This window comes from Rhinopithecus bieti, unplaced genomic scaffold (assembly GCF_001698545.2).
Source record: "Rhinopithecus bieti isolate Rb0 unplaced genomic scaffold, ASM169854v2 scaffold_5341, whole genome shotgun sequence".
In the NCBI taxonomy this organism is placed as follows: domain Eukaryota; kingdom Metazoa; phylum Chordata; class Mammalia; order Primates; family Cercopithecidae; genus Rhinopithecus; species Rhinopithecus bieti.
The window spans coordinates 1,697,907-1,708,242 of record NW_016804835.1 but is presented as its reverse complement, the minus strand read 5'-3'; the positions used below and the strand labels follow the sequence as shown (position 1 = coordinate 1,708,242).

The 10,336-nt window shown below is 45.2% G+C and overlaps 1 protein-coding gene across 1 annotated transcript in view; it reads left to right on the top strand.

Annotated features, from left to right (window-relative positions):
* The first annotated feature begins 898 nt into the window (after nt 1-898).
* The window catches only part of SPAST (spastin), an 85,749-nt gene continuing 76,311 nt past the window's right edge, over nt 899-10,336 (top strand). The window contains 1 exon segment of the mRNA XM_017870643.1: nt 899-1,874. Coding sequence (XP_017726132.1) covers nt 1,460-1,874 — 415 coding nt within the window. The 5' untranslated portion in view covers nt 899-1,459.

Below are 10,336 nucleotides of genomic sequence, written 5' to 3'. Positions count from 1 at the left end.
ATCCCTGAAGAAACCACTAAGAAATGTAAGGAGGTGTCACTTAAATGCTATTAAAGGAATTTAATTATATTCCAAAAAGTATTTGTACGAGAATTTTTTATTTTTATTTTTATTTTATTTTATTTTTTTGAGACGGAGTCTAGCTCTGTCGCCCAGGCTGGAGTGCAGTGGCGCGATCTCGGCTCACTGCAAGCTCCGCCTCCTGGGTTTACGCCATTCTCCTGCCTCAGCCTCCCGGGTAGCTGGGACTACAGGCGCCCGCCATCTCGCCCGGCTAGTTTTTTGTATTTTTTAGTAGAGACGGGGTTTCACGGTGTAGACCAGGATGGTCTCGATCTCCTGACCTCATGATCCGCCCGTCTCGGCCTCCCAAAGTGCTGGGATTACAGGCTTGAGCCATCGCGCCGGGCCTTTTTTTAAAAGTGTAGATTCTTCAGTAAACTATGCGATGGTTACTATGCAAAACCTAAGATTTCCCTTATTCAAATAAATTATCTTTCATATTAGACGTCTAAATATGCACTAATTGAGTTAAACCCTTGGGTTCGTTGATCTCATCACACTGAGCTAACATTCTTGTTGCTGTTGTTTGCTGTGACCTGAAGTTTCTATCTTCACAATTGCTTTCCTCTCAAATAATTCCCAGATTTTAAATTTTTATTTATTTATTTTTTTTCTGGAGACGGAGTCTCGCTCTGTCGCCCAGGCTGGAGCGCAGTGGCGTGATCTCAGCTCACTTGCAGCCTCTGCCTCCCGAGTTCAAGCGATTCTCCGGCCTCAGCCTTCCAACTAGCTGGGACTACAGGCGCGCGCCCCCACACCCGGCTAATTTAATTCCCAGATTGATACCCATTGCTTCTGAGATGTATCCTTCGGAGAAGACTAAGGTCGCCTGGCAGAAAAAGATGAAAGAAACTAAGAAAACGATGACACTGAGAGAGTAGCCTCGCGAACCAGCAAAGCGACCCCAAGCCGCAATTCCCCGTTAGGTGGATCGATTACCAAGGCTTCCTGGCAGGAGCTCTCCAGGGCTGCCGACGTGAGCCGAACTGCACATTGGGAACTGTAGTTGAACCGCGAAGGCCGAGAGGAGGGCGCCGCACACGCGTACAGGAGACCCAGTCAACAAAGACGCGCCGTGCGCGCGCGCCCCGGAGAAAAACACGGGAAGACGTGCGCGTGCGCGGCCGCCGCTGGGAGCCACCAGGCGGCGGAGAGGACAGTGGCAGGAAGGGAGGGGCCCGAGCCACCGACTGCAGGAGGAGAAGGGGTTGTGCTCCTGGCCGAGGAAGGAGAAAGGGGCGGGGCCGGCGGGCAGCGCGCGGCGGTGCGGAGCTCCTGAGACCGGCGGTTATACGGGGGTCTGTGGCCCTCGCCGTCGCAGTGGCCGCCGCCGTCGCTTGGTTCCCATCGGTCTGCGGGAGGCGGGTTATGGCGGCGGCGGCAGTGAGAGCTGTGAATGAATTCTCCGGGTGGACGAGGGAAGAAGAAAGGCTCCGGCGGCGCCAGCAACCCGGTGCCTCCCAGGCCTCCACCCCCTTGCCTGGCCCCCGCCCCTCCCGCCGCCGGGCCGGTCCCTCCGCCCGAGTCGCCGCATAAGCGGAACCTGTACTATTTCTCCTACCCGCTGTTTGTAGGCTTCGCGCTGCTGCGTTTGGTCGCCTTCCACCTGGGGCTCCTCTTCGTGTGGCTCTGCCAGCGCTTCTCCCGCGCCCTCATGGCAGCCAAGAGGAGCTCCGGGGCCGCGCCAGCACCGGCCTCGGCCTCGGCCCCGGCGCCGGTGCCGGGCGGCGAGGCCGAGCGCGTCCGAGTCTTCCACAAACAGGCCTTCGAGTACATCTCCATTGCCCTGCGCATCGATGAGGATGAGAAAGGTAACTAGGGGCTGGGGAGGGGCGGCGACGCCGGGAAAAGGCGGTGGGGTCGCCGGGGAGGGCAACACCTGCGTCCCTTTCCAGCGGGAGGGGATAGTGTACCCCCGGAATTGATAGGCCCTGGGAGACTGCGTTCCCGTAGGTCAGAGCCTCTATCTTCTAGTATTCTCAAAACCTCTCCCCTTTCAGAGCACCCTGGCTGTCGACTTTGTTTCAGACACCGGCCTTCCCCCACACTTGTGCATGACCCAAGTCACTGTGAGACACCCAGACGTGCAGATGACAGTGACAGTTGTCCTAGAGTGACCACACCGATCCTTTCTAGCATTGTGAACAGTGTGCGGCTTCCTCTGAGCCAAGGTTTCCAAAAGGTTTTGATATTGAAGAAGCAGTGCCTTGTTACTGGCTTTTAATGAAAGCAGAGTACTGTAGTGTCAGAAAAAAAGAACAAATGGTGACAATTTTGAAAGAAATAACTGCGTATGACTGCAGTTGAATTTGCATCATTTTAATCAAGATAATAATTTTATCAGTACAACGATTGCTCAATACTTTTTCAATGAAGTTATATTTAGCATGAAACTTTTCCCCCTGGTTGCTTTGATTTTAATTGAAGCAGTATTCCAAAGTAGCCTTTAATTTCCAAGTTGAAATGTTTGAAGAATGAATTGCATAAACTTAAGCATACCACTTTACAATAAAACCTGAAACAAATATGTATCTGAATGAAAGCAAGGATACTACATCTTTCGGGTTTCTTTTAAGCTAACTTTTTTTTTTTTTTGAGACGGAGTCTTTCCCTGTCGCCCAGGCTGTAGTGCAGTGATACAGTCTCGGCTCACTGCAACATCCAACTCCCTGGTTCAAGCGATTCTCCTGCCTCAGCCTCCCGAGTAGCTGGGACTACAGGCACACACCAACCACACCCGGCTAATTTTTGTATTTTTAGTAGAGTTGGGATTTCACCATGTTGGCCAGGATGGTCTCCATCTCCTGACCTCGTGATCTGCTCGTCTCGGCCTCCCAAAGTGCTGATATTACAGGCATGAGCCACCGCACTTGGCGTTAAGCTAACATTTTTTTTAGTATATGTGCCAGGCATTGTGCTATTAGCTTTGCATGTGTTATCGTTTCTCTTTTTTTAAAAAAATAGCAACCATCCCAGACCATGAAAAGTGTTTTTTAATCCTCACAATAACCCTGTGAAATGAAGGTATTATTGGTATCAGCATTTTAGAGACGAAGAAAATGAGGCTCAAAAGATAAAGCAGGTCATTCCAAACCTATGCTAATAGTTAATGAAATTTTTTTTATGGAAAATAAGTGAAATTAGGAGAAGTCTAACTTTTACAATTCTCCCCTTTTATCCTTACTTCCAGTATGCTGAGATCTTGCTTCTCCTTCTGTCAGAAAACCCACTTTTCTACCACATCTCAATTAGATACTCACTTGCATTGTCCATTAATGAAAACAGGAGCAATCTGCACTTCATTCATAGTGTCTCTCTCTACTACCAACTCCAAAAACTTCTAGAATTTCAATCTTGTTGAAACCTATTTCCTTTGTGGGGCCTGGGAGTGGGAAGTAGGATATAGGGAAAGAGGCAGGTATTCATTGTTTTGGACAGTAATGAAAGTGATGGTTAAGAGAGGTCAAGGAGGGAGTTAACATTTAAGAATATTACGTGTTTATGGAAGGAAATTTTTTGTTAACTGCTCCATTCTTTTTTTTTTTTTTTTTTTGAGACAGAGTCTCGCTGTGTCACCCAGACTGGAGTGCAGTGGCGTGATCTCGGCTTACTGCAACCTCTGCCTACTAGATGCAAGCGATTCTCCTGCCTCAGTCTCCCGAGTAGCTGGAACCACAGGTGCACCCTACCACGGCTGGCTAATTTTTTGTATTTTTAGTGGAGACGATATTTCACCATGTTGGCCAGACTGGTCACGAACTCCTGACCTCACGTGATCCGCCTGCCTCAACCTCCCAAGTGCTTGGATTACAAGTGTCAGCCACTGCGCCTGCCCAGCAAACTCCATTCTTTATCACCTCTTAAGAACATCCAAGATCCCTTGGGGAGAATGAAAATAGTTGCAAAGTTTCAGAATAGAGGAGCATGTTTAAGAGTAGATCATATTTTGGGCTGGGCGCGGTGGCTCGCGCCTGTAATCCCAACACTTTGGGAGGCCAAGGCGGGTGGATCATGAGGTCAAGAGTTCGAGATCATCCTGACCAACATGGTGAAATCCCATCTCTACTAAAAATACAAAAATTAGCCGGGCGTGGTGACACATGCCTGTAGTCCCATCTACTCGGGAGGCTGAGGTGGGAGAATTGCTTGAAGCTGGAAGGCAGAGGTTGCAGTGAGCCGAGATCGTGCCACTACACTCCAGCCTGGGTGGCAGAGCAACACTCTGTCTTGAAAAAAAAAGAGTAGATTATTTTTTGCTGGGCACAGTGGCTCATGCCTGTAATTCCAGCACTTTGGGAGGCCGAAGTGGGTGGCTCACTTGAGTCCAGGAGTTAGAGACCAGATAGTGAAACCCTGTCTCTATGAAAAATACAAAAACTAGCTGGGCGCAGTGGCACAGGCATGTAGTCCCAGCTACTTGGGGGGCTGAGGTAAGAGGATCACTTGAGCTCAGGTTGTTCAGGGTGCAGTGAGCTGAGATTGTGCAACTGCACTCCGAACTGGGTTGACAGAGTGAGACTCTGTCTCAAAAAAAAAAAAAAGCTTGTTATTTTGTTTTTTTGTTTGTGTGTGTGTGTTTTTGTTTTGTTTTTTTTTTAATTGAGACGGAGTCTCACTCTGTTGCCCAGGCTGGAGTACAGTGGCGTGATCTCGGCTCACTGCAAGCTCTGCCTCCCGGGTTCATGCCATTCTCCTGCCTTGGCCTCCCGAGTCGCTGGGACTACAGGCGCCTGCCACCATGCCTGGCTAATTTTTTGTATTTTTTTTATAGAGACGGGGTTTCACCGTGTTAGCCAGGATGGTCTTGATCTCCCGACCTCGTGATCCACCCATCTCGGCCTCCCAAAGTGCTGGGATTACAGGCATGAGCCACCGCGCCCTGCCAATTTTTGTATTTTTAATGGAGACAGAGTTCCACCATGTTGGCCAGGCTGGTTTCGAACTCCTAACCTCAAGTGAACTGACCTCCTTGGCCTCCCAAAGTGCTGGGATTACAGGCGTGAGCTGCTGTGCCCGGCTACAAGGAAATTTTAGTTAACACTGTTGGTTGATGGGAGTTGGGAGGTAGGATAGAAGAAGAAATTAAGGAAAACCTAGGCATGAAAAATAAAAGACCCTGAGGCCTTAGATTTGAAGAAATAGCAGTTCCACCTGAGGAATAAGTGGAAGAAATAGAATTCAGACCTCAGGTTTCAGGCCGGTGACTTAAATCTTTGAGTATCACATGTATGAATATATCTATTATACTTATATTCTCCTGAACATTTTATTTTCAGTTGGCTATATTAAATATTTAAAAATATTTAATTTATTTTAGAGACAATGTCTCACTCTCTTACCCAAGCTGGAGTGGAATGTGATTATAGCTCACTGCAGCCTCAAGGCTCACTCCTAGGCTCAAGTGATTCTCCTTTTTTTTTCTTTTTTTTGCTAGAGGTAGGATCTTGTTATGTTGGCCAAGCTGGAATAATTTCAACAATATTTTCAGTGATCTGTGTAAAGCATATTTCATACTCTTTCTACTGATAATGTTTCTGTTCACAACTTTTTCTTTATATTTTGATTTCTAATGTGGACATCAGAATGGGCTGTTGACAGCTTTTTTGAGACAGTCTCGCCGCTTCACCCAGGCTGGAGTGCAGTGGCGCGATCTCAGCTCACTGCAACCTCCACCTCCCAGGTTCAAGCGATTCTCCTGCCTCAGCCTCCCCAGTAACTGGGATTACAGGCATGTGCCACCCCACACCCAGCCAATTTTTGTATTTTTAGTAGAGACGGCATTTCACCTTGTTGGCCAGGCTGTTCTCGAACTCCTGACCTCAAGTGATCTGCCCGCCTCAGCCTCCCCAACTGCTAGAATTACAGGTGTGAGCCTCCGCGCCCAGCCTGACAGGTCTTTAGTTTGATTTTAGTTCAACAACTGATGATATAGTATGCCAAATTAAATTAGTTCAGACTGAAGCAGTTTAGTTACAGATTCATTTTTCTTTAAAAATGAAGTAAAACTTTAGCCGGGTGTGGTGGTGGGTGTGCATAATCCCAGCTACTTTGGAGGGTGAGGCAGGAGAATCGCTTGAACCCAGGAGGTGGAGGTTGCAGTGAGCTGAGATCTCACCATTGCACTCCTGCCTGGGTGAGAAGAGTGAGACTCCATCAAAAATAAAAGGCTGGGCGTTGTGGCTCAAGCCAGATGCAGTGGCCCATGCCTGTAATCCCAGCACTTTGGGAGGCCAAGGTGGGCGGATCACTTGAGGTCAGGAATTTGCGACCAGCCTGGCCAACATATTAGTGAAACCCCATCTCTCCTAAAAATACAAAAATTATCTGGGCGTAGTGTGCACACCTGTAGTCCCAGGTACTTGGGATGCTGAGGCAGGACAATTGCTTGAACCCAGGAGGCGGAGGTTGCAGTGGGCCAAGATCATGCCACTGCACTGCAGCCTGGGCGACAGAGCAAGACTCAATCTCTCAAAAAAAAAAAAAAAAAAAAAGAGTTTATAATTGTTATGGTTCTTTTCTATCTTAAATTTTTTCTTTAGGAGATTGAACATTTTTATACTTTAGTCTTAATCCAGTGGTTGAAAGAGAGTGCACATTTGAAGCCTGCCTCTTGGTTGTCCTTGACAACTCAAACCTTAGTTCCAAAAGAATTTAATTCTTCCTCTTTCTCACTGCTTCAAAATATATATGGTCAAATAGAAACGAGTTGAGTAGGCAGTCTCTTCAAAAGTTTCCTAACTCTGTAGTTAACTATTAAGGAGCTGGTAACATCATGCACTGCCATTCCCTTGGCAACATGACTTATCTTTTTTTTTTGATACAGAGTCTCTATCGCTTCTTGGCCTTTTGGCTAAGATCAAGTGAGACAGAGTCTTGCTGTGTCGCCCAGGCTGGAGTGCAGTGGTGTGATCTCGTCTTACTGCAAGCTCCTCCTCCTATGTTCACGCCATTCTCCTGCCTCAGCCTCCAGAGTAGCTGGGACTACAGGTGCCCGCCATCACGGCTGGCTAATTTTCTTTGTATTTTTTAGTGGAGACAGGGTTTCACCATGTTAGCCAGGACAGTCTTGATTTCCTGACCTCATGATCCACCTGCCTCGGTCTCCCAAAGTGTTGGGATTACAGGCGTAAGCAACTGTGCCCGGCCGACTTCTAATTTAACTGAAAGCCAATTTATTTGATTGATGAAATGGTGTATTTCAAATTGTAGTAGTGTTAATTAATTGAAACATTTGGTACCTTGAAACGATAAATGCCAAATTAAATCTCATTTTAATGAAATAGTGTATAAATGTAGTTTATATGGTGACTATGTTTATTCTGAATTCTTACGGCATACTCAAAATTTTTTTTTTTTTTTTTAAATGAAGTCTCGTTCTGTCACCCAGGCTGGAGTGCAGTGGTGCAATCTCGGCTCACTGTAACCTCCTCCACCCGGGTTCAAGTGATTCTCCTGCCTCAGTCTCCTGAATAGCTGGTACTACAGGCGTGCACCACCACATCTGGCTAATATTTTTGTATTTTTGGGAGAGACAGAGTTTCACCATTTTGGTCAGGCTGATCTCGAACTCCTGACCTGAAGTGATCCGCCTGCCTCAGCCTCACAAAGTGCTGGGATTATAGGTATGACCCACTGCACCCAGCCCATACTCAAATTTGACAGTAAATTTTCATAAAGGCCTTAATTTGTCTGAAACCAAACTATTTCAAGAGAGAGAAATAGCACAGCAAATTCTATTGACTTAATAGAAGGATATGTGAGGTCTATTTATTAAAGCAAATATTTATTGGATGCCAGCTCTGCATTTGAGATGATATTTGAGAAATATATACTTCCTCTCCAGTGAGATGTGTTAAAACATTTGTTATGTGATTAACAAATATGTGTACATATGTATATATTTATATACACATTTTGAGACAGGGCCTCACTCTTGTTGTTCAGGCTGGAGTGCAGTGACACGATCTTAGTTCACTGCAGCTTCAGCCTCCCAGGCTCAATCGATCCACCCACCTCAGCCTCCCTAGTAGCTGGGTGTAACAGATGCATACCACCATGCTTGGCTAATTTAAAAAATTTTTTTAGAGATGGGGATCTTGCCATGTTGACTAAGTTGGTAAATATTTTCTTTAATTGTCGAACTTCCTTGGAAGACTGAAAACCTCTGATAGCCATTTTATCTAAGGGGAAGCTGAAATTTAAAGAGTAGACTCACAGCAGAACCAAAAATAGAATTTAAGTGAATAGACTAAAATATTGTGCTTTTTACTTTATACTACAGGTTTTTATGTTATAATGCTGGTAATGGGCTCCTTGGAATACTTGGAGGAAAAGAGAAGGTTGCAATAATGGTTCTTTGGATTAACTGGAACATGACCTAACATGTTCTGCATGTCTCCTGTGGATAGACAAGCCTGAGATCTCCTGGGTAATACAGTGGTGGAGGTTCTCTAGGTGTGGTTCAATTTCTCAAGTATGTAGGACTAAACAGAAAAGGCCTAGTATGTTATATGAATGAGAGCTCAAGTTTCTCAGGATATTGTAGGGCTAAAGGATCAGGCACCAAAGACAGAAATTGTCTAAATAAAATATTTTTCTATTCATAGTTTTAAAGGGCTCAAGGGTCAGGCATTGAAGACAGAAGTTGTCTAAGTAAAATATTTTTCTATTCATAGTTTTAAGCTGTGTATATGCGCATGTGTGTATTTAAAATAATTTTGTCAATGAAGAGAGTCAAACTCTGTAAAATATTTGAAGAGATTTATTTTGAGCCAAATATGAGTGACCAGTGGCCTATGACACAGCACCAGTAGATACTAAGAACATCTGTCCAAGGTGGTCAGGTTAGCTTGATTTTATACCCTTTAGGGAGACGTAAGATGTCAGTTAAGCATGTAAGGTGTACATTGGTTCCATCTGGAAAGGCAGGAAAACTGGAATTTGGGGAGGCTTCCACGTCATAGGCAGATTCAAAGATTTTCTAATGGGCAGTTGGTCAAAAGAGCTTATCTAAAGTCCTGGAATCCATAGAAGGGAGTGTCTGGGTTAAAATAATGGGTTGTGGATACTGAGGTTCTTATTATACAGATGAAGCCTCCAGGTAGCAGGCTTCAGAGAGAATACATTGTAAATATTTCTTATGAGACTTTAAAAGGTTGCAGACTCTTAGTTAATTTTCTCCTGGTTCAGAGAAAAGACTTGGAAAGGGAAAGGATTCTCTACATAAATTTTCCCCACAAGAGACAGTTTTGCAGGACCATTTCAGAATATGTCAAAGAAATATGATTTAGGGTAAAATACTTCAGTTTCTTTCATGGCCTGCTATCTGACATGTGATGCTGTACTAGAGTTAGGCTGGGAATTTGGCGTCTTACTGCTCCAAAACATCTTAATATCTCTGTTTGAATGTTAATGCTGATCAGTTGTCCCTGAATTCAAAAGGGAAGAGGGTATAATGAGTCATGTCCAACCCCCACTTCTCATCATGTCCTGAACTAGTTTTTTAGGTTAACTTTGGAATGCCCTGGGCAAGGGAAGGGTCTGTCAGTCGGTTGGGGGTCTTAGAATTTTATTTTTGGCTTATAGGTTTGTAGAAAATTAATGAAAATTGTCATATTTCATAGTTCTGTATAATTCAATATTGTACTTTATTTAAAACTCACATATAAAATAGCTGTCCATATTTGTTTTCAGAAGATGAGGATGGAGGGTAGAAATCAGAAGTGTCAGATTTGGTAATTTTCTTATACTGCTGAAAACCTCTATACCTACCACTTTGAAAGGATTAATTTCAGACTTACTTTCTTTGGGCCTAATGATTCTACTTTAAAGTTTCCCTGATTAAGGAATAAGTCTGATAAATGGACATTCAGATTATATCATACTTTTCCAAAAGATAACATTGCTTTTGATTAAATATGCAATAAACATTTCAGATTTTTTCTCAAGAATATTTACTGGCATCTGCACTAAAGACACAAAAAAGCGCCGGGCGTGGTGGCTCACGCCTGTAATCCCAGCACTTTGGGAGGCCAAGACGGGCGGATCACAAGGTCAGGAGATCGAGACCATCCTGGTTAATGCAGTGAAACCCTGTCTCTACTAAAAATACAAAAAATTAGCCGGGCGTGGGGGTGCACGCCTGTAGTCCCAGCTACTCGGGAGGCTGAGGCAGGAGAATGGCATGAACCCGGGAGGCGGAGCTTGCAGTGAGCTGAGATCTCGCCACTGCACTCCAGCCTGGGTGGCAGAGCGAGACTCCGTCTCAAAAAAA